This window comes from Hippoglossus stenolepis, chromosome 5 (assembly GCF_022539355.2).
Source record: "Hippoglossus stenolepis isolate QCI-W04-F060 chromosome 5, HSTE1.2, whole genome shotgun sequence".
NCBI classification, from domain to species: Eukaryota; Metazoa; Chordata; class Actinopteri; order Pleuronectiformes; family Pleuronectidae; genus Hippoglossus; species Hippoglossus stenolepis.
In genome coordinates this window covers 21,637,998-21,663,175 of record NC_061487.1, presented here as the reverse complement: position 1 = coordinate 21,663,175, position 25,178 = coordinate 21,637,998, and the positions used below count along the sequence as shown (strand labels likewise).

Sequence of the window (25,178 nt, the reverse complement as noted above, 5' to 3'; positions counted from 1 at the left end):
CTAGCTGTCAGCCAAAAGCTTAGTAATTTTAGAGGTTGAGTTGAAGACTAGCACGTCCACATGTGCCTGAGACGACTGTGGGGGTTCTCTATGCACTTTGTGTGGAATTTTGTTGAAAATTAGTTTGAAGCCTGGAATGATGTGGTTTGGAGTCAGTGCAGTTTGATGTAGGGCCCCCCGCCCAGGTTCCTTTTGCCTTAGGCCCTTTGAAGTCCTTCGGAACGCTCCTGTCCATCATGTCTCGCAGGTCCTCCTCTTTGTCCTTCATGGTGCTTTAAAACCACCCACCTCTCCTCACCATTTTTCTCCGCTCACTCCAACCGGTCGAGGCAGGAACTGTTGGGTTTCTCGATAATTTTTTAAGGTCTTAACCTTACTATGTAAAGTGCCTTAAGATAAGGTTTGTTATGATTTGATGCTATATAACTAAAATTTAATTGAATTGATGGAGGCACAGAAAATTCACGAACCCATGTTGTGTGTACTGGCATATCTTCAGCAGTAGCTAGCATGCTAACAATGTCAGAAGCCTTTGTACTACTCGTTTGAAGTTGTTGCTAATCTGACCCTCTAACCAATGCAAAAAGGTAATAATTATACCAATTAAATGTTGTGTATTTATATAGTACTGTAAGCATTATACACTTGTTTCATTTCAGTTTCTGCTACACGTTCATATACTCCACAGCTTCCCACAAACTTACTGTATTTTAGTTACTATTTAGATTTGACTATAATGTATCTATGCTACATATGAAGCTACAGCTAGCAACATTTAAATTGCTACCTTTAATTCCTATCTTTCCCCCCCCCCCACTGTTAATATTTATGTTGATTTGTCGTCCAAGCTTTGGGCATCATTAGCAATATTTTGTTGTTGATTTCATAACAAGGTGGGCGTGTGTTTCTAGGAAGTTTTTGAATGCATCTTCTCTGCTAAATAATTCACCATCCCATCAGCGTAGGGAAGCATGTGGCATTGCCAGTGTCTGGAAGAGAAAAATCAATAAAGCTGTGTTGTGTGGTCAGAGTGGACTTTGTTTAACACAAAATCAATAGCAAGACTCCAGGACTCAGGGATGTTGTAATGTTGTTGTTCATCTGTTGGGTGGATTTCCCTTCCCGGGCCCTGTTCACCCCGCATGCATGCACACAAGAAGAAGAAGATGAAGAAGAAGAAGACGAAGAAGAAGCAGAGAGGAGTTTGTATTTTGTCATGTCTGTATTTTTGTCTCATTTTCACAAAACATGTACAGGGGAAGGAAAAGCCTTTCAATAGAACCTGAGGTATTTTTGCGTCAAGCAGCCTAAGGTATCAGGATTTTCTTTTAAAAACTCATCTAAATTCATCAGTGTTCTTAGATGCGTTGCTATTTACACTTAATAATAATAATAATAATAATAATAATAATAATAATAATTCAATAACAGCAATTTTAGCAAATGGGACAGCCTGCATCATCTTTGTTACATGTCATAAATAATTCTAACAACATTTCTTAAAAATATAGGGACGAGGGGTGAGGAGCGGAGAGGTTGCTCGAGCCTCATGGGAACACAGGAATCTATCCGAACTTACTGTAGCTGCAGCAGCACAAGGTCAAAGGTCAAAGATCGCCAGAGAGAACGGGGTCAAAGGAAAAACTAAACACATTTTACATTATAAATAAATAACCATCTCTCACCAGAAGCGCAAAGTTTTCATTTCTTCCCCCTCAGGATGTGAACATCCTCTTTTTTCCCCCCCCTTTTCTATTTGTTACGCTGTTGTTGTTGTTTTTTTAATCAAAGCTTTGGAAAATAGGAAATAAGAATAAAAAAGAAAAAGAAAGAGAAAGCGAGGGAGCTTTACGGACATGCATTGTGCTGATGTACCAGCAGCTATGTGCCCTGTGTCGGGCTTGGCTCACTGAAAGATCCCCTGAGAATGAAAAAAGGGCGTGTGTGTAGGGCCTATGCTTTATATGTGTGAATATAAGTGCATACTGTATGTGTGTGTGTGTGTCTGTGTGGGTGTTGGTTTCAGCTTTGGTGGGACGCACTGCGATGATGACTGATGAACTGGTGCTTGCTGGGAGAGGTGCGAGTGTTTAAATCGTATACCTGTGAAAGAGCATGTGTCTGTTTGCATATAGTTGTTGTAATGCCAGACTTCCTGGAAGTGGCAGAAAAGGATTGGCTGTGTAAGAGCGATCGTTGCGTGTTTGGCTACTCTGTCGTTCTCTGCACGATCAAAAAAAGGTGTTTTTAATCAACGCCTGAGCCCTCCATCGTGACAAATGGATGTATTCCCACTGCAGACGAGCCAAAAACAGAAACGCCCGCTCTTACAGATCAGATCTCACCAGAAGGACGTCTGCACCATCCTCCATCAAAATAGGATCGTGCACTGTTGAACACTTGGCTTTCTGAGTATCTTGTTGCTTGGGTGTCAATGAAAATCAAAGTTGTTCATCAGAAACCAGAAAAGTGCATTTCAAAGGTCATACATCACTCTCCCCAAAGAAGGAACAAAACATATTGCTTTCTTGAATTTGTTGAATGTGTGTATTTGTATGAGTGTGTGTTCATAAATACCATACAGCAAATAATAATAATAATAATAATAATAATAATTCAACAAAAGAAAAAAAAAGGAAATAAATCCACAAAACATTATATTATTTCTCATTACCAGAATGAACCAGTACAATAAATTAAAACGATAACAACAAAAAAAGTCCATTAGAAGTCCATTAAAATTGCTATATATATATATCCGTATTGTATATATAGTATTTTGTCTGTCAGCCTTTCTGGTGCATGCTCAGTGGTGACCAAAGGGGGCGGGGTGGGGTCTGAAGAGGAGCTGAAGGGCCTTTAAACTGAACCCTTGTCACCGTCCCGAAAAATCTCAGTCCCAACACACCGTTAACACTGGAAACAAGGGAGCCAAAGTCAGGAAAGACACACTGTGCTTTGTAGGGGGAGACATGACACCGCCTGTCACTACTTAAAAGTCTTTTCTTTAATAAAAAAGTTGAGGATCCTTCATTGTTTGGATGCAGTACCGCCTGTCCATCAAGTCCCTGGGATCTCTCTCTGCCTTGTGCTGTGAGCGATGTGATGAGACGGTGCCGTTAAGGAGTCTGTTATCATCGTAATGCAGAGGCTGCAGCGGGCAGAGCCACTGGGGAGGAGGGGGGTGTGGATGCTGCCGTGCGAAGGTTTCGAGGCGTTACGACATTGGGGTGAAGCTTTTGGGAGGAAACACGGGGCTTGGTTTCAAATCACAAGCTATACACCCACTGAAGCACACAACATTTGACCACAGGCAAGCAGTTTGTGTGTGAACTCTGTCAAAACAGGGGGTTTCTATATAATAAGGATGCAAATGTCACTTTCCCCAGAGTCTGGGACAGAGCTCAGAAACGTTAAGATTTTCAGTACCTAGAGTATAGTCAGCCCCCCCTGTACCCAAGCTTTCTTCAGATCTGTACGAGAGTTCAGGATGGTTATGGTCAGCTAAGCACCACATCTTAGGCTCTCTCTGTCCAGGTGCAAATGCTAGTTAGCTTGCTAACCTTTTCACATTAACTCTCTGCTTGTGTATCTACTTGTCCTTCTCTCAGTTGGAGTCTTTAACACTGTCTGAGAGGGGAGCACAAAAACATCTCTTCTGCTCCTCCTCATTTGTCCTCTTCTTGAACTCCTTCTAACCAGGTCCATTTTTGTCCCCAGGGGACAGCTCTGCTCATGCCCATTATCTGTCAGGATACCTCGATGATCTCCATGCTTCCAGAGAAGCTTGACTGCTTCCCAATCTTCCCCAGCTCTTCTCTGGACCGTGTCTCAGAGATGCCCTCCTCGAACTCCATCTGACAGCTGCGTCGCTTGAACTGCTTCTCTGACGCAGCTCCGCTGTTGTTCGAGCTGTTGGACATGGACACCGTGGACGACGACGTGGACTCCCGGTGGTCTCTCTGTGTCTGTGGCGGTGAGGGCTTCTCCCTCTGGGATTTGTCTCGTAATCGCACACCTTCGCTACACCCAAACGCCACATACGCCGAGCTGCTCCCAAACCTCACCGACGAATCCTCTCCTCCTCCATCTCCGCCACCTCCCAGCTCCATCTCTCGCTCACCGCCCACCTCTACCCCAAAATGCCAGGGAGCATCTGTGGTGGGGGTGACAGGCGTGACAGGAGTGGTGGCCTGGACAGTGTCTCTGTGTTTGGTCCACATGGCCCCAGACCCCACGGTGGGCAGGGATGGTAGTGAGAGGAGCAGGGAGCCCTTTAGGTTCTCGTCCAGGGTGGGGTTCTTGTGGTCCAGCAACAAGCTGAGGGACTGAGGAGGTTGGTGTGGTTGGGAGTGGACTGGTGAACTGCTGGAGCTGTGCTTAGCTTTTCTTCTGGGTCTGGATGAGGAAGAACTCGACCGATGGACTTCACTTCCTCCGAACCCCAAACCTCCGATGCTGCCCCCGCAGCCTGGTGAGGGGAATGGTGAATCAGAGGAGCTGGGGCTGTCTAGGACGGGCGACTGGGAGCAGACACCGTTGGAAGTGCCTGTTCCTGGGCTGTCAAGCTTACACAGCTTAGGGACGTCTTCAGAGTGTGTGGGGGCCAGGCTAGGGCAGCGGGGACTGTTGGGGGAGTAGACAGATTTAATGTCCAGGGAGAAGGAGCGTTTGAGCCGGTTAGTGTCCATGATCCTCTCTGCAGAGAGGTGCAGGCCGTTGAAGCCTTGCTGGAGGGAAGTGGGTGACGGTAGCTTGGGCTCTGCTGGGATGTGTGGCTCTGCCACCGATGAATCATATTTGCTGTGGTGACCGTTCATTTCAAAACCTGTATCAACTCCATTAACCTCTGAGTTTCCAGAGATTTGGTCGTCAGGGGTGGAAGTTAAAGCTTGGAGTATTTGCAGGCCCTTCTCAAACTCCAGCAGCTGACCAAGGAAGTTGAAGTTGGGGGATATTGACGGCCTCCGGTCCTTTACAAACCTGTTAGGAGGAAAAAAGTTGAAAAATATTAGTGACAACAAACGATTTTTAAGGCAACTGTTGTGTGATAAGTGCACTATGTCTAATGAACTGTATGAATTCATGACTGTTTGAACTGTTTCAAGGGGAGAATTACCTTCGATGCATTAGACATAGTGTGTGAACAGTTTTACTGATGCACAATACCTAATCCTGTGCTAGTGTTGTTCAGACAAGGCAACTCAAAGCCTTTTGTACACGCTCTGTTCCCTAGCAGCCATCTAACAATTTCATTTCTCACGACTGGAGGGGTGGGGGTGGAGAAAATTGTCTTTTTACTGAGGCTGACACCTTAGCTCAGCTGGTGGTGGATGGGAGGAGCGAGCGTACCTGTAGGCGTCGTCTGATGACAAGCCCATTGTCTTCATGATGTATGCGATGGCGATGGTTGCTGAACGCGAGATTCCAGCCAGGCAGTGCACAATGACTCTGCAGTTTGACACCTTAGCTTTGTCTGTTGAGGGGAGGAGAAACGAAAAAGATATGAATACACACAATCGTACACAAATGTGCACAACACTGCATATCCCTGACAGGTCTCATCTTTAGCACAAAGTCTCTATTGAAAGCAAACTGACATTTCCTGGAAGAGCACAGGGGGTCATCGGATGTGTTATACCTGACGCTATTGTTGCTTAAGCTGCACGTGAGCGTTTTGTAACCGTGACAATGAGCGGATGTGTCGTGTTGAGTATCGTGCATTCTTTTACACATAACTTGAGCTGAATTTACTTTGTTGAAAAGATAGTCGTCTTAGAGGCTATTGTGCTAAACTTCACCAACACATTATGTTATTTTCTATCCTCTTACCTATGAATTCATTAGTTTTGTCCAGCCAGGGAAGCAGTTTCTCACAGTAGTTGTCGTTGACCGGGATTCGCATGAAGTGGCTCTCACTGATGAAGTCCGGCTTGGGGCAGGTGTTGCTGGCATTCAGCACATAGGTGATACCATTCTGAGCCATCAGATCCTGCAGAAGAAGATACAAGGGTTTATATATATATATATATTTTTTTTTTATGTCAGTTATGTTTCCTTGATGGCAATAAAACTAATAAATAAATCGTAAACCTACCTTGTTGAGGACGTCCTTCTGTGAGCCCAGGTAGAGGTGTGGCAGGATTTGAGTGGGCCCTACATTAGCCACAGGCAAGCAGGGCTGGGACAAGCTCATAGGCAGAGCGGTGGCAGGCTTCACTTCACACAGGCCGGGGAAACAGGAGGAGAAAGCAGCAAAACCTCCTGCAGAGAGAGAGAGAGCGAGTAGAGAGGGGTTTAGGTCCACTAATGGTTTTCCACACAGCAGTTACAAAACAAACTGGGAACTCTGCAAACACTCCCATGAGCTCACCAAGAGCACTGAAAAAAAAACATTGCACCACCATTAGCAGAGCATACAGACGCTCTTTTGACTTTCAGAGGTGAATCTGGGCTACAGTGTCTGGGTCCTGCTTAGTGCAACAGGAACAAAAAAGAGGCTCTCTGGGCTTCTGTGTGCGAGTTAGGTTAAATGTTGGGCGGCTAGGAATGCGTGTCTGGCCCTTTAAGAGGCGGGCGGCTCCACTTTTGGCATATGTGTACATGAGTGTGTGTGTGTGTGTGTGTGTGTGTGTGTGTGTGTGTGTGTGTGTGTGTGTGTGTGTGTGTGTATGGGGCTCTGTTTCCTGCATGAGCTCATGTCCTGTAGCAGAGCATTGCGTCAGGCTGAGGGAATGAAAGAGGCCACAGGTGCAGGGCCAGGACAGAGGCCCAGTAACATCCCCCCGACAACAGCATAGTGCACGCACGCGCACGCACGCGCACACGCACACTCACACACACACTAACAAGATGATACACTCCAAAAAGACTCAATCTGATGACATGATCACATAATCTTGCAGTCAACATAAGCTCAATATTCACTCTCACTAACTATAACTCTGATGCACATTGACACACCATATGAGCACTGCACTGCTCGTGCACACACATACACACACACAAATAGCCAAACTCATCATTACATCTGTAGTACAGCGGTTGTATAACTAGAGTGGGGGCCGATGAGGGGAGGTGGGGGTGAGTGTGTGTGTGTTGAGGAGGGTAATGACCTCGCTCAGGAGCAGCGGGGAAGGAGGGAAGTGCTTCAAGGAAACACTGAGCCCCAGAAAGGAGATTAGAACCTAATCTACGTTCAGCCCTGCCTGACCCAACATGGGACGTAGTGCACGCGCACGCACACGCACACACGCGCACACACACTGGGCGATCACAGAGTGAGAGTAAGTGAGACATGACATCACTGTTCCAAAGTAGCACACACAGCACAGTGCAGGACATTGCCTTCCGTTGTAACACACACCCAGCTGCACTGATCATGTAGCAACGGCTGGCCAACACACACACACACAGACACACACACACACACACACACACACACACACACACACACACACACACACACACACACACACACACACACACACACACACACACACACACACACACACACACACACACACACACACACACACACACAAAATGTCAGCAGAATATACTGCAGTGTGTCTTCTACAGATAAGAGATCTGGGACAAATAATGAGAAGCTGCAAAATAAAAGATATGCAAGTAGTCAGAGGAGAGCAGCTCTGGCGTTTGGAGCTATTTGTGAACAACGCAGCTTCTGAAGCTGGATGCATCCTCATGACCCAGTGCTATTCTGGGTGCACTGCCCCTTTAAGAGCAAAGCGAAGAAGGCCCGTCTGTTTCCAGCTATTAATGGCTACCAGCGGAGCGATGACATCAGCGCTCCACATGGGGGGTGGAGTGGAGGGAAGGATAGATGGATAGATGCAGGGAGAGCGATCAGATAACTTACAAGGTACAAGAGGGAAAGCTTAACGCAAAGAGCGAGACGTTGAGGGATCGCTGCTGTGCGAGCGTGACTCTGTGATCTAACCTTTTAGGCCTCTAATAGAGTAGACTAAACACACATTTGCAGTTTTGGCTTTAGACGGCACTGGCACTGTAAATCTCCACCAGAGCCTCTTTCTAGTGATCCTCTGGGCGGTGCTACAGTGTCACTGATTGATAAAACAGAGGGAGGCAGGGTAGTTCTTGAAGGTTTTCTTCCTGGTTCCCAAGCTGCTGTTATGGAGCCTACACGCACCACACACACACACACACACACACACATGCAGAGAAAATAAATGGTGCTACATATATACTGTATCTCTGCGAGGAGGAAGCTGTTAAATCAACAGGAAAAGCCTCACGTCACACTTCAACCATTTCCCTTTCGATGCAAGGACATTGTTAGAAAGTTGTTAGAAGGGCCGAAGACAGGATGTTCCACGGTAGAGTCGCTGTTTGTGTATTTAACGCTGAGGAGAAAGTGCGTTTGTGTGTACGAGGGGGAAGTGAACACATGAATGAAAATAATCTCCTAAAGATATTCTCGCCCTTTTAATCTTGTGTGCGTCTGTATTAATAATTATAGACGTGATTACTGTAGCTTATCTTGTGTTAAATAAATAGTGAAATGGCAGCAAGGCTGTGGAGCCAGTGTGCGACTGGGAGGGAGTAAGGGGTTACTGGCATAAATGGAGACTGGAGTCAGAGATAAGAGTGTGTGTCTGCCTGCCTGTTTTTTAAGGGCCATTTACATAACAGTCACATTACGTCAATGCAATTACAAACACCTACTGTGAAGTCAGAGGTTTGCACAGCAACCGCTAATGGACGTCAGTCACAGAGGAGATAGCATGTTATTGTCACCTTGTCAACTGACCCCGCTCTACTTAGGGTTGTCACGATGACGAGGAAAGGCAGTGATGTTGATGACAGTTGGCTCATCGCGTCCCCGAGTGATGTCAAGAGTGAATAAAACACAAATACTGAGCGTCCAAAGGGCAGATGAACACACAGACATACAGTGAGCACTAAATAACCCATAGCCTCACATTCTCAAAAGGAAAAACGATGACACATCTGTCCATTCCAATCTAGGCGCACAAAGAGCACACATAAACTAACACAGTGTGTACATTCACACTGAGGTCACTGAAAATACCCTGTGACACACACGCCAGCCCAGCTGTCCGCAAAGATGACATCAGAGAGTCAACTGGGAGAGATGAGTTCACCTTCAGCGCGGCGTGATAATCAGCGGAGACTTAACACGCCGCTACATTAAACTAAAGATATAAACAGAACCACTTGGAAAAAGTGGCTACGAAGCTGAAGCCTCCACTGCGGTGTGATTCGAAAATGAACTTGTGCAGAAATAAGAGCTCCTGTGGGGAAAAACCGTCGCGCCGAAGTCATGAGTTTGCGCCGCATAACTTTAACTTCTGGGCAACTGCATCCCCTCTCTTGCACTTCGCGACGTCATGTATCTCCAACTTCTGGAAAATGTACTTGGACAGGATGTGACTAACCCAATTTTGAACACATGCTCTTGAAAAAAAAAAAAGTACCTCGGGTTGAAAGAAAACACACAACCGGGAAGGAGGGCACTGTGTCGCCAGCAGCAAAATGCTCGCCAGCGGTGACTTCCTTTTTCCGTTTTCCTCTGCCCACTTCATCACTTATACAACTGCTTATTTTCCTCTCTCGCCCCATCACAGCCGAGCACTCAGGCCTCCTTTGTTTGCTGCTACAGCGAGCCGGTGGTCTCTCTCTCTCTCTCCTCATCAATCATTTCCTTCCACTAATCTAATATTCACGTTTCAGTGTAGGACGTTTTGCAGGTTATTATTCTAACACACATGAAACACAGGCGCGTGTTTAGCAGAAGACGTTTGAATCAAATTCTGCTCTTTTCTTGGAGCCGTGCCCGCCAAGCAGATCGATGTGGGGAGCTGGAAGATGAATGGAAGTGGGATCCCGGAGATATTGACCAGATGGACGGAGACACACAACACCTGCCTGGCTGTTGTGGTTAATGGGAGCTGTGCTGTTACATCACTGCTGTTGCTACAATTGACTGCCTCATCAATACGAGCTCACCCCCCCATCCATCCCGCCTCTGTGTGGCTTTCAGTTGGCCTCTTTAACTCGTCTGTTAATGGCGAGGACTCACACACACACACGCACGCACACACACAAAGACACACACACACACACACACACACACACAAAGACACACACACACACACACACACACACACACACACACACCACACACACACACACACACACACACACACACACACAAAGGCAGGCAGGCATGTACAACCGTCCACAGCCTGGGGGCATTGATCTGCTTGAATAACTACCCCGCACCCCTCAATCGCTCCCTCTCTGTGGTTCATATCAGGGGAGACATGACGCCATCCTCTGTGCCCCTCCAGCTGTCCCCCTATACTATGAGGGGGACATTAGCATTTCAATGTGAACCCCCACCGCCCACCACCTCCCAACATGACATCATTGCACACATGTCCCCACTCAGCCTCACAAAGGCCGCGCTGCAGCCTGGAGAGACGATAGGAGAGGGTCTGTTTTAGGGCAGCGTCTGTCAGGAACACGCAGATTGACAGGCTAGTGGGATGAGGTCATTGCTTTTCAATGGCCGTGAACAACTGTAATGTGTCATCCTGGCTGATGGTTAAACCGTTTATTGTTCCCCCTATCTCGCAGAGGCAGATAGCAGGAATATGTCACTTTGATCAGATGCTGTTTCAGCAGTGTCACGTTACTGCAACATGGGACTATAAACCCTCCTGTAATTTAGCCTGCGTTCACACATCTATTTCAAAATAACATGTGACAGACGCTGTTCTATTTTCATCTGCTGAAGGCAAATGTGTGATTTTTCGTTCTTTTGGTTGTTGCTAGCTTTCTCTTCACTTCAAGCAGCAAAACCTGGCTGTGCGGAGAGGAACTGCACACGCACACACACACACACACACACACACACACACACACACACACACACACACACACACACACACACACACACACACACACACACACACACCTAACAGTGTGAAGGGTGGCAGGTGTGGAGATCTGCTCTGCTAACTGCTTTGAAGAGGCTCTGATGTGCCCTGGTGTGTGCATATAGTATCTTAAATTACATGCAAACTTCACTCTCACATCCTTACACATTTATGACCCCCGAGGATTCAACTATAAAACCAGATAATTAAAATTTGAATGAATGAATGCATGAGTAGATATTTTGTGCAGGTATGTGCGCTGGTGCATTTTGCTTCGCATTGCCTCATCGCTCTGTGTGAAGAGGTGTTGCGCTCAACACCTGCAGTGCACGCTGCACACATATTGATAACAGAGTCTCCACAAGACGCCATTCTGCAGAGAGAAAGTGTGCAGGGGCGAGAGAGAAAAGCCAAGAGCAGAGGAAGAGAAAGAGAGAGAGAGAAAGCGCCTTTGTGATGGTTTTACATCTCAATGACCACAGGCTGAGAGAGCATGAACACTATGTCATACGGCTCTCATGCCCCCCCCCTCATCCCGAGCTCTTTCTCTTTCCTCTTCATCGCTTCTTGTCTTCATGATGTCATCCTCTTAATCCCCCTTCTTGCTATTCTGCGTCTCTAAACACATCAATTGCACAAAACAAAAAGGTGGGAGAACAATTAATGGCTCTGGCCCTGTGATGTTTTCTTCTATAGTGCGCTGTGGTAAATAATATTGATCCAGTGCACGTCCTTAAAATTCACTTCACATCTATCCCTCATTTGCAGCGTGCCTGGACTGGAATACCTCAATACCTGTGTGGCCGCTGAGCCTTTGTACTCATCTGCAGTGCACAAACCGTTATCAGGGGCTTCCCCACCTTCTCATCTTCTACACCTGCATTTAACAACGGTGCATTTTACAGTTTAATCCCCTGCAAGCACACTTTCATGTTTTTACACCCCGACAATTTCATAATGAATCATCTTTTCCCTCCTCACTATGTATGATAGCTCTCTAGCCCCAATCCACCAAGGCCTACATCCTCAACATGTTACTCTCCAGAAAGGAATGTTCTCATGAACTTGCCCACACGCACGCACGCACGCACACGCACACACACACACACACACATCACTTCTTCTCCTTTGTGTCCAGGTGGATACACACCTCGTAGTTCTCTTCCCTCTTTCATTCGGCGGACCCTGATCTTCAGCCTCATGTCTGTGTCCTGGAGGTCCGGCCAAAAGCAGTCCTCTGCTTGGGCAATCACCACATCCAGCGGCATCCCCCAGAACACACGCTCGTCTCACCCAAATGCACACAGATGGAAATGCTCTGGTGCTCTTTTTCTTCAGGGATGGAGCTATCAAAGCCCCCTCCCCTCACTTGGCTGCACAAAAAATGTCAGAGCAAACAAACAGAAGTTCTCCTCAAAGGGCTGACGGAGGTGAACCCACAGTTGACAAAACTCCCACTGGCGCCCAAGTGCACGTCAGCTGTTCCAATGTCCAGGCGGTGACCCTCAGAGAATTCACCCAAGCACAACAAAAACTAGTCCAAAAATGTCTCTGGACACGCTCCTCAAGTCCAACTGAGGCCAAAATCCCATGCAATCACCACAAAAATCCGCAAAATGCTCCCGCGTCAATATTTAGCAATTCTGTGGTTTTTGCAGAAGAATGGCTGCCGCAGAGCGAGCCAGCAGAAAAAACAAAAGTGAGTATCCTGTGTCGCTTGTATGCCACCGCCAGCTGTAATCTGCCTGCAGCTGGTTTACGGAGCGTCTGTGTGTCTCTCTGAGCCCTCTATCTGTCTCTGAGTGCACAGCCAGAAGAGCAGCCCACTATTGTTGTGCTGCTTCTCTCTCCTCGTCTCTCATTCGCTCAGTTGCTGGTTTACACTCCTCCCTCTCCCTCTCCTCCCTCTCTCTCTCTCTCTCTCTCTCTCTGTGTGCAAAGAGGATGACGGAGCTGCACTCTCTCTCCTCAAGCTCTGGGGGTGAATGAGCTCACTTGCCGTGAGCTCAGACTCAGCCCTCCCTCCCTCCCTCCCTCCCTCCTGCTCCTCTGCTTCCACCCTTGCACCCTCCCTCTCTTGCGGAGCCAGCACTCCGTCATAGCTAATGTCTAAGGCATGTAACCACATTCCTTACTCACCCAACAAATATGCGGCCACCTCAGGGGCCTAGCTGCAAAGCAGGGATCTATCAGCAGCTATCGTTATACATAACACTGTTGCAGGACGGATTAGTCTCCGTTTTCTGTTTCTTACAGAGAAGTAAAATGCTTAGCTTGATAAACAGAGACTAGTGTTGACATTATGCTCCTCAGCATGAACGAGGGTTTGCATGTTTGGGAACTGGATTTCTCGAAGCAACACGAGACACAGAATCTTGTTTTTCAGATAGGTATCAGTGAGCAGATCCATGGGTGGATTGCCGTTGCTGTGAAGCACATCATATTTCCGGTTGGATTAAGACTGTGCCAGTGTGTTGAAAGCTTACTTGTCTCTGAAGATGAAGGAACGTGAGCGACCTCAACACGCTTCCTGCACTGGTTCATGTCTAACGCGCCTGTGTTTGGACACTGTGTTCTCATTGTTGAGGATGAAAAGGTCGCGAGGAGAGGAGAGGAGAAGAGGAGCTAAAGAAAGTGAAGCTGTGGAAGAGGGAGGAGATGGGGAAAGAAACAAAAAGCAGACAAAGGGAAGACTAGAGATGATGAGAAGACCAAACAAGCTTGTGGTTGGCAGCCATCATCCATTTGACAGGCCACAGACTCCTGGTACTTTACTATGGAATGACAAACATGTCGGCCACAAGTCCGGCTATGGGAACAAAGCAGCACTCAACTTAACATAACCGCTGGGGGAGACTCAATGGTAACTGAATGTTAACTAGTTTTAATGCAAATCCAGAGGCTGTAAAAACATTTTAAAGACGCAAATGCAATAATAACCTTGAAAACAAAAGAGAAATTAATTTAATTTGATAAACCTTTTATGCATTAAGCACAAAAAGGCCTAAACATATCCATAAGACTCGTATAATTTATGTAGTGAAGAAAAGATTGAATTGAATTTATTGTGTCTATTTTATTATAACTAGTCCATGAATGCTTTAGTTACAGCCAAAGTTTTGTGAGGTCACAGTGACCTTGACCTTTGTCCACCCCCGAGTCCAAGAGAACATTTGCTCCAAATTTAAAGAACTTTCCTCAAAGATTTCCTGAAATATCACAAGGTCCGTGACAGGGGGGCAAACATATAATGTCCCTGTTCACGGCTGTCACTGGACTAGGAAGTGAAAAGGTACCGTTAGTAGGTCAAACGTCCCGTCTGACCGTCTGCTCAGTCTAAGGTTGAGAGATCACAGTACGCTGATTACATTCAAACCAGGTCAGATGAGCTGCGAGTAAATCAAGTCATCGTGCAGCCGGCCCCTGCATGCTCCAAAAAAGGCAAATAAGCTTACACAAGATGTCTAGTTAGGGGGCCAGCTGCATGCTGACAGACTGACCTCATCTCATCGCCACAGACCCCTGGATGATCACACACGGGTGAGAACAGCCTTACGTCACCCTTCTGTTTGACTACGGGTCACTGAGAGCGGCAGCGAGAGGAAATAAGATGGGCTTTGTAGAAAAAAAAAATACAAATCCAGACTTTGGTTTTGGGAGCGAGTCATGACTGTGAGCAAACACACACAGACACAAACATACACATTGTTCCTCCTCTGCAGCTGGTTGCAGCAGGTGTGGCACTCCATAGTGGTCAACTTGGGTTATTGCGCTTCAAAAACACAAATAGTCGCCCTGGTTTGTGTCCACACTTTGTTTGCTCTATGTGTGTGTCAGTGTGTGTGTGTGTGTGCGTGCGTGCGGCCCTGAAGCAGGTTTGAAACGCAGGATTTCCTCACACCTGCCAACAGCAACAGAACAAAGTAGCTGTTGGTTGATGTTTTAATGGTCAAACTCCAAAAGTAAATACCCCGCCCCCCCCAGTCTCTTTCTACCCCTCTCCTCCTCCTCTAATCCTCAGCAGGGTAACAAGGCTCAGAATAGTAGGTGTGTTAATTAGAGGATTACAGCCAAGACGGTATAAATGACAGCCAGGCCTTCTTTATTGACGGCACATGTGTGCCCCGCTGTGACAGAAATAGGTGGGACAGTCACTCTGGACACCCCCCACTTCTGACATCTCTTAGATTTAGAGCGTGCTTTTATGGTAGAGGGCTTGTTACTGGGACGACGGGGAGTTTACACACACACACACACACATACACATGGTGACCAGCCAAAACAGACAGGGAGATGAGCATGAGATAGAGGAGCAAGATAGAAAGGGAAAAGATGCCTGAGGGGCCTTAGAGACCAGAAAAACATGGAGCAGTGCTCCGAACAAGGTGTGTTTTAAATGGTGCAAACAGGGTCTGGACGTGGCTCGTGCACAAGGCAATGAAAGTTAAAGCTTTTAGATGTTAGAAAGTCCGTCTCTCTTTCAAAGTCAGTGTTATCTCTGCACCAGACAACTGCTGGGTTCAAAGAGCATCTACTTATGTGTGGTTATTAAATCATGGTGCAAGTATCATGAATGTAAATCTTCTATATACGGAAATAGCAGGTGAGTTATGGAAACTGTATGATTTATTTCTCTGTATATACCTTATAAGTATCTGTATGTACTTACAGGTATTTAATATTATGTTTTGTACATTAGTAACACAATAATAACCCTATTTTATTTAATGTTTATATTATTACTCTGCAATGGCAAAAAATACAATTATTGACTTATTCAAGTTTTTTTTCCAATGTTATTTTCCAAGAATTGAAGTTATACAGCAAATGTGATGAATAAATATCTTAAACACCTTCTCAATAGTAGAGTGAGAAGAGGACTCCAATCATTGTAAAGAGCCATCTGTGTTTGACAGTGGACTTTACTGTATCTAATCTAACACGGAAATCACATGTTATTGTATTGAGGACTATAATTAAATGAATATCTTTACTATAGATTAATCTGCTGAGTATATATGCATATAACATCTACTCTCTACACCAACACTAGTGACACACTATTAGTTCTGATTTAATGTTCCCGATCAAATGAAGCTAATCCGACCAATGCAAATAATTATTACAAACAAAAACCCTGTACAGATATTTATTAGAAGTCAAATGTGCCAGGTTTGTTTGCACTAGTGTCATAAAATAATTCAAACATTTTAATCAGGGCAGTTCCCCACTTCCTTCCCGAGTGAGACAGGCAGCGACAGGAGCGCCATCCTACACCACAGATCATCTGTCAGGATACCATGGGAAAGAGAGACGTCATTCTCCGGATAGGTCAGGTCAGAGTGATGAAGACTGAGTTAATGTGTGTGTGGGTTCATCTTGTGTGTGTGTTGCAACCATGTGTGAGGAGGATGATCCCTACAAGGTGAGATGAAGACACAGAGGACATTGCTGCAGGGGTTAGGGACCTGGCAGACCGTTATCTGCACTAATATGCATAAACACAAGCATATGTGCCCGTGCACAAGTGTGTGTCTATCTCTGTAGGTACATGCATATTGGTGGTCTGTGTGTTGATAATGCTGGTTGTCAGGGGATCAGTAACAAGGCTGCTCTTGCAGTGATGTAATGCCCACAGGCGAACACAGCTGCCATGCCTGGGGGGTGAGGTAGTCACCAGGGGAGAGAGAGAGTAGAGGATGGATGGAGGGGATGGAGCAAATCAGTGTGGGGGAGGCACAGAGGAGGGTGAGATGGTGGGTGATGGGTGCTGGAGGGGAGAGGGGGTTGATTGAATCCATGGGGAAACTGTAGCTGAAATGATGTGGGTCATTTCTCAAGGGGACATTAGTCGGGAAGTGGCACGTGCACATACACTACATACAAGATCAATAGTTAATTTATTGTTGGATTTGATATTTATTGATCTAAAACAGAAAACTTTTGCAACACAAAGGTTATAAAATGCACCAAAATGAAGTATTGCACTGACATCTAACACGGAGGCAAGTGTTAATATTTTGTCCGACTTCCCTCTCCCCCTTCACCACATTTTCAGACACATAACAGGAGCTCTGATTGAGAGATAAGGTCAAAGAGAAAGGTCAAGGAGGTGTAGACAAGGAAGAAATCTGAGGATGACTGAGGAAAGAGCTTTTTAGATCTAAAGATTATACCGGAGGGAGGTTTAATGCGATTTAAGGCAGCAACTACTTGGTGATGTGTGTGTGTGTGTGTGTGTGTGTGTGTGTGTGTGTGTGTGTGTGTGTGTGTGTGTGTGTGTGTGTGTTCATGCAGGAGATAGTTTCATCTCTATCTGTGCAGCCTGGAGGGAGGCTTGCTTGCATCAGTAATGCAGCAGACCCCCTGCCCTCCACGCAACTTAACCCCCCGGAGGAGCTCAGCACTCGCGGCTACTGCACCAGTAAATCTGCCTCACTGGCAAGAAATTGGTTTACACTCACAAAAATATATACACTCAGTCGAGCAGACCCCCACACACACACACACACACACACACACACACACACACACACACACACACACACACACACACACACACACACACACACACACACACACACACACACACACACACACACACACATTGAGAGGAAAGAAGAGGGTGAGCTATCAAACACACCAAGGGGGTTTTCAGGACCAGACGGGCCTTCATAAACCAGATGAACTACTTAAAAATCCCAGTTGGATATGTTCAGTAGTGTGTGTGTGTGTGTGTGTGTGTGTGTGTGTGTGTGTGTGTGTACTGTAGGGGCACTGTAAAGACGAATATGAAATGCTGCTGGTTACCTCAGGCATGTATATAAGGCCTTTTCATTGCCGATGAGCATATGGAGTGAATGTTCATTATCACCCACAACAGAGGTTGTGTATATTGTGTATATATGTATATATATATACACTGATATTGTAATACATTGTGTTTCTGTATTGCACTGTGCAGGAACCATGTGTATTAGCATGCAGAAATGATCACTCTGCTCTCGTCTGATTTCCCCAGAGGAGAGTTTGTCTTCACAGGTTCACTTGAGCAGAATGGATGAACGGTTGTTTCAATCTGAATGCTAATCGCTCAAATTGGCTTGCACAGGGTTTCCTTGCAGCACTCGAATGCAGTGACACACTAGAAACACATCGAGCATCTCTCATTGTTTCTCGCATGTTGGAAACTCTGACACACACACACACACACACACACACACACACACACACACACACACACACACACACACACACACACACACACACACACACACACACACACACACACACACACACACACACACACACACACCGTAGCTGTGCGACAACCATGATGCTCTGACAGAGAGGAGCTGACTGCAGATCAGTTTGTGTTTAATGAGCTTGTGCCGCTGCGACACACGGAACAACAGGCAGGTCTCAGATCAGTACAGTGTTAATTAGCTCCTATCAGCGCAGCAGGCAGGCTGACAGACACGCTGCCCGCGCAACAGTGCTGGAGGCCGAGCCATCTGGTCTGCTGTTAGTTACACACACACAAACGCACTCCTCAGTGTCTACCAGCGTCCTGTCTACCTGTCTCACAATTAGCTCAGCCTGTCTCAGACAGTACCAGGGTATTTCTCTGTCCTCTGTAGGGCGGCTGTCTGTGGCTGTGGCTGAGCATTACCATGAGTTTCCCCAAATATTCTTTTACACAACACGTATTATCGCATCGGGAGAAGGAAATATGACTCAGAAGTGACGGACTCAGTTTTTCCACTTCCCTCTACTGGATATTAATACTATTATTTTATTTTTATTTTTTCCTTGAAAAAGGAAGATTAATTATAAGATTTGTGCTCATTTTCCAGCAAGATCAAATTTAAAATTTATACAAAAAGATTTTGGTGAAAAACACAATTAAAAAAATCTATTTAAAGAATTTTACAACATTATAACAACACATTACTGAACTCGTAGTCATTCAGCAGCGTCCTCTCACACATTCTGCAGATGAAAGGCGTTACACCCGGAGGGCCAGCATTTAGGCATACAAGACATGGTGACAGCGGCTATCGCTACACTGGATCAGCTTTCCTGCCATTACAGGCCCTTGGGACCGAGTATGTGTGTGTGTACGTGTGCATGTTTGTGTGTGTGTGAATGTGTCACATCCACAACCCGACAGTGACATCACTCCGACAGCTACAGAAGAACAATAGAGAAGGAATTACGTGATGCCATGAGAGGAACTGGACAAGCTGCTGCTGTGTGCGCCTTGCCAACTCCTTCGTGATGATTTAATATGATTTTTAAAGCCTTTTGAAATATAAAGAAACAAACACATGCTTGTACACATGCTGAAATCCCTGGGCATCTGCTCCGTTCAACCCAGGGAGCCCTGATGTCACTTTTATCAGAAACAGGAAATGATTGCACAACACGAGGGGAAGTGGCCTGTCTCTGCGCTGCCTTCATCTGTGTATCTGTTTGTGTTTGAGAGACTCTTCAGTGTGTGTTAATGTGTGTGCAGAGGGGGAGGACATCAGAAATTACCGGGAACGATCACAAACTGTTACGATCCTTAATTTGGGGCCTTGGGCCTGCCTGGAATGCCAAAATTAGCCTGTTGCCATGGCGATGGAAAGATCTCCCGCCTTTATCAGGAAGCGGCAGCAGCCCCTGAGGTTCAGTCCAAAAGTCTGTGTGTGGTCAGCACGTATTTACGGTAATAGGGCCTCGGTTACAAGTCTGTGTACATACCAGGAAAAGTGTTAAAACTGGCGAAGATTAGAACTTTTCGCTCTGCTACAGGAAACTAGTCCACCCCTCTACCAGCGAGCCTGGAAAAGAAAATCCCCTCCTTTTTTTGGGGAAAATAATTAGTAAACTGCACATTTAAATAGATTTTCTCAGACTGTAACACACTTCAAATGGCTGCCAAGACACACAACTTCATCCACATGGCGGTGGTGGAGTCTATATCAGATGAAAAAGAAGAAAAAAACATGGCAACCAAGGAGGTAACTAAGGAAGCAGCGCTGCGGCATACCAGAGATAAAGTGCATCAAAGACGACACAGCGATAAACAGGAATCCACCATTGTTCCCGGGAATGACGGTATGACAGGAGTGGCAGTGGGCAGTCCGAGCATTAATGGAATCTGGTGGATGCGGGCCAGCTCCGAGTAGGATAAACGAGCATAATTGTGAGCTGCTCCTATTCCCCTTTCTTCTGCCTTTGGAAATTTCCACTCCACATGTGTGTCAGAGACATCAGGAGAAAATGCCTCCGTTGTAAACTGTCGGCACTGCAACCAAACTACCGTGCCCTTGGCCCAAATTCATGGTGAGGTTCGAGTTATGAGGTGCTGATGGGGGTGTAGCACAGAGAGGGGTGGGGGGAACGGCCTGGGTTAGCACGCTGTTCAGCTTCAGCTCCTGTTGACCCGATGTGTTGACACTGCCTAGGTAACAGTTTAAACAAACTATTTTTATTCCATCCTGCATGAATGCATGACAGGGGTGGGTTGGGATCTTCAAAAGGTCTCTAGATAGATTTCGAATGCAGCAGGAGCCCGGAGGTATGCACTGTGAATGCACTGTATACACAAAGCAGCTTAAACAACTGTGGATTTAGGGCAGTGTGGAACAAGCACCGTCCCACAGGATTTTTCAACCACATTCACTCTCGATAAAACTGGATCTCGAATGAAAGGAGATGAAAGGTTGTTGTGCATGTTCTGGATTAAAGCCTAAGGTCTATATTTAATGTTTCTCCCAATGCACCATGTATGTTTGTATCCAACAACAAACAAATACTTCACATTTTATGGATTATTTTATGAGCCTGAGCCTCATAGTTATATATATATCAACCAAATTTGTAAATGCTATGCAAAAGTGCCACTTGACAACTTTTTCAGGGAACTACACCCTCTTCCTGAAATTGTATTTTCTTCACCAGAGACTTAATTTCACTTTCATTATGTTGCAAGTTTACATTTCACGTGTTTGATGGCATAAATGTGCATGTTCTTTATTCTGTCTGCATTCAATACGTTTAAAAATGAAAAATATGGTGCGCACTTTGCCTTTAAGTACATCTAAGCTTAAATTTCAAGTGTGTTTGTCTGTGCTGACGTCTCGAGCCCTCGTCTCCGTCCGGACTACTTAGACTGTGCACATATCACATATGCATGGTCCTGGGAGAACATTTTATCCTGCTTATAAATACTATGTTTCACTGTGTTTGTGTGTGTGAGTGTGTGTGTGTGTGTGCATGTGTCTGTCTGTGTGTGGATATTACCCATGTTGTTGGGACCTTAAGGTGTTTGGTTTACACTGTCACATTATGGGGACAAAAAGCAAGTCCACATCATTAAAAATCATACAATTTTAAGCTGAAGCATGTATTAAGGTTAGGTTAAGGATAGTTTTAGATTTACATTTAGTTTAAGGTTAGAGTGTGTGTGTGTGTGTGTGTGTGTGTGTGTGTGTGTGTGTGTGTGTGTGTGTGTGTGTGCGTGTGTGTGTGTGTGTGTGTGGGCCCTCAGATTCAGCAAGGGATCCTTAGTGATGGAGGAGAAGGGAAAGAGGAGCAGGAGCAGTGAGATCACATCATGCTGGAAACATTTGGCAACGGCTCACATAAACACACACGCACGCACAAGCATGCACGCACACAGATGCACGCATGCACATACACACGCACACACACAATCGCTGGCCTGTTTTTGTTCTCCGGTTTTGAGGGAAAGAAGGGGAAAATGACATCAAGCTCATCATGTGAGGCCAGTGAGACAGACGGAGGGGGTGAGAACACTGGCAAAAACAGAACATTGTTACATAAAAAATCATCTCAGTTCAGTCTGGGCCCCGTTACTTTATTTTGTGTGTGTGTATGTGTGACTGAGTGAGTCTGTCCGTATGGGCATGCATTTCCTCGCCTGCTGGACTGTGCGTGTGCAAGTTAAGCATTTACACACCACCTCATCAAGGTGTGCGGAGAAAATCGGAGCTCGTTAAATACTTGCAGAGTGACTGTTTGCAGAAAACAGAGCATTAAGTGCGTCTCCGTGGCTTCTTAAAGTCTGCAGCACTTTTCAGAGCACGGAGGTGATGTCATAGATATTTTTGTGGGGCCATTTTCTTTGACCTTTGTCCTCCCTCAGTGCTGGCTGGGGTGGGGTGGGGTGGGCCTGGTGTGAGTGTGTATGTGTGTGTGTTTGTGTATCTACAAGTCGGGGTGAGAGCACCGAGGCCACTGGCGCCAGATGTGACGACCGCAGGAGTCTGGGCCTAAAAATAGAGCTCTGTTCTCAGCACCGTGAAACAGAAGAGGAGAGAGGAGAGAGGGAGGAGGAGGAGGAGGAGGAGGAGGAAAGAAGGGGAAATGGAGGAATAAGGAGGGTGGGGGTTAAAAGAGGCTGAAGGAGAAGTGGAAGGAGGGATGGACAGGAAGGCGAGGTCATTGAGAATAATGTGTCAGATCTCCCCTGGGAAGGTGAGCTCACCTCCTAATGGCACCACTGGCTCCTTCTCAATGAAATCATTGATCTGCTGGACCTCCCCACAGCATAATGGAGAGAGGTCAGATGGAAGGTAACAGGGGAGGAGGGAGGGAGGGGGGGCAAGGAGGTGCAGAAAGGGCAGGCTGGGAGGTTAACAGACGCAGGAGGAAAGAGGAAAGGCAACGAATGGAGGAGGGGCTGTGCGTGGACCTCAGGCACGCACGTCCATTATTATTGTGCAACCTCTCTGACCTGCACTGAGGCTAAACACAACACACCTGGAGGAAGTAATATGCTAAATAATCACTCGCAAATTATTTACAGCTCAATTGATAACTTCAAACCTGATCACAAGGCAGAGACTCAAGATGCAGATGCACAGGCAGCACATCTGGGCGTCGAGTCAATGCAGGAGACTGAAAAATTCAGGAAAAGCAACAAAATCATACTTTCTACAAGTACGGCAGCTATAACAGTGATGTGTGTATGTGTGTTGTGTGGACCAATATGCAGGTGTGTGTGTTTGTCATGGTAGAGTTGTGTCTCTCCTGTCGGACTGGTTCAGAGGATGTGGAGACGTTCAGCTCCGATGAGGCTGACAAACACTGCACAGGTCAGCATGACCGTCTGTCTCACTGAAAAACCTGCCTCAGTCAAGAAAAACCTCTTCGACCACACACAACTCCGACTGACACACACACAAGTGGACGTGAATATGCAGCCAACTGAACGCCTCCATACAAACACAAGTGAGTGTGTTACCTCATCTCAAAAGCTCTCCTCTGGCTATTTTGTCTTCGTTTGTTTCCTCCTCCATGCACTTTAAAGCTTTGCCTCATGCACGCGCTACTTCATATGCACATATTCATGCAGACATGCGCATGCACACAAAAACATGAATACACACAAACGCACACTGACACAAAAAGACCTCCTCATGCAGCACATTGGAATGTGTCTGTGAACGGCTGCATTGTGAGATTCGGTCTCCCACCATTACCTCACCTCCTCAGCTTCTCTCTGATGCACGCGCACGCACACACGCACACACACGGACACAGGCACACGCACGCACACAGTCTCCCTGTTGTATAACGGCACAGAAGAATGACACATAACTAAATTGACCTTTGTACCTCTGTCTGTGCAGTCACACCCTAACCTGATCTCATCAAAGCCCCTGGGTACACAGCAGCTCCTGTGTGTTTTGAGTGCGAGTATGTGTGTGTGTAGGTGAGAGAGAACTAGAGGCACCTTTCATCTCCTAATACCTCTCATCAGTGTGTCATCGCCATGTCTCGTCCTGTGTTCTTATGATTGAGCTGGCGGCCTGACAGCTTGAGAGTGAACATGCTGAGCCGTAAAATAACAAAACAGTGTCCCGGTTACGTTCAGCATACAAACACTGCAGTAAATACGATTTACTGCTCCTCATAATGTACTTGGACAAGAAATGATACAACTATTAAACTGAATCTTCTCCCTCTTCATCACCCTTGTCCATAAAGTCTGTCCAGATGTTTGCATCTGGAAAAACATTACATCAACACCATGAATCTAATATGCACAATGACCTATACTTATTTTTGCCACTCTTTAGCACACCTGTATTTAAATCCGATTAGTCGTCGGCACTATGTAGTATGGAATGTGGAACTGCTCAATTCTCACTGAACCTGTTTAAGTTATGCATGACAGGTGGAGGTCAGAAGTCACAACTACACACCTATCTGTCTATCTGGATTACACATTGTGGACATATAGTTTGGTTGATTGCTAACTAGTTTTACTGTTTACTATTATTCTAATGGTTTATTGTGATAATTGATTCATCATATGGTCTTTAAATGTCAGGAAAGAGTGAAGGAAGTTCTGCATACTTCCTTGTTTTTTTTTCAACAATAAATCATTTCAAAATAAATCTGTGGATCAAATGCTCGTTTCAGCTCTAATAATTAAAGATAATGCTGGAGCGTATGTGAAGTCACATGAGTTCATGCTGCCTTCCAACTCTGCCAAGCGGAGACTCATCCGGCTCGTGCCTTCATCACTGCATCCCTCATCTCTATCTCATTTCCTTGTGTGTCGCCTTTTTTCCCCCACTCGCTGCGTCTCTGTGACCCACTGCTGTGACACTTTGGTGGTAATCCTGCAAAAAGCACTGGCAGATGGTGCTAGAGAAGATTGGGTGCAGTGTTGCACATCTGCAAACACACACACACACACGCACACACAAACACACAAGAACCTTTTATACTTGTTTTTCATTAGTTTTTTTTAAATTCTCGGCTGTCAGCTTACAGCACTTTGACAAAAATATGTGCGCTATGAATAAAATGGTATTTTTATCACCACCTCCCGTCCTCTTGAAACTATTATCCAACTTTCTCTTCATCTGAAGAACGTCACAACATTTTCCACTCTTTCTCCTTCTCTCTTTTCTCTGATTATTATACTTTCTTTTCGGTCACCGCAGCTTCCTCTGCTACACGAGTTTCGGATGCCAGCATCAAAAAGTTTCGTCTTGGAAGGAACGCATCAGAGCTGATGTGACGCATTGCAAAGCTAGACAGTTGGCACCAGCTAACATACCACCTAGCTACAGACGAGCACACAGTGTCGTCTTTTTTTGTGGGACTGTGTGCTGCAGATTGGTGGGAAACACGCAAACTTTAGAGCCACTGGGGAGGCAGCTGGCTCCAACCAAGAGATGTTCTCCTCCTCTACAAAAC

At 46.0% G+C, this 25,178-nt stretch overlaps 1 protein-coding gene across 7 annotated transcripts in view; it reads right to left on the bottom strand.

Moving 5' to 3' along the window:
* Positions 1–1,203: 1,203 nt before the first annotated feature.
* dusp8a (dual specificity phosphatase 8a) overlaps positions 1,204–25,178 on the bottom strand; it is a 44,464-nt gene continuing 20,489 nt past the window's right edge. For 5 of the 7 annotated variants that reach the window (XM_035156105.2, XM_035156109.2, XM_035156106.2 and 2 more), the window contains exons 4-7: positions 6,098–6,264; positions 5,833–5,992; positions 5,353–5,476; positions 1,204–4,983 (exon numbers count right to left, since the gene is read on the bottom strand). In XM_035156105.2, the coding sequence (XP_035011996.1) occupies positions 3,750–4,983; positions 5,353–5,476; positions 5,833–5,992; positions 6,098–6,264 (1,685 nt within the window). In that variant the 3' untranslated portion in view covers positions 1,204–3,749. Of the gene's footprint in view, positions 4,984–5,352; positions 5,477–5,832; positions 5,993–6,097; positions 6,265–6,373; positions 6,558–12,099; positions 12,829–25,178 lie in introns of those variants that run through there. The other 2 variants (XM_035156110.2, XM_035156111.2) reach the window with 2 other exon arrangements.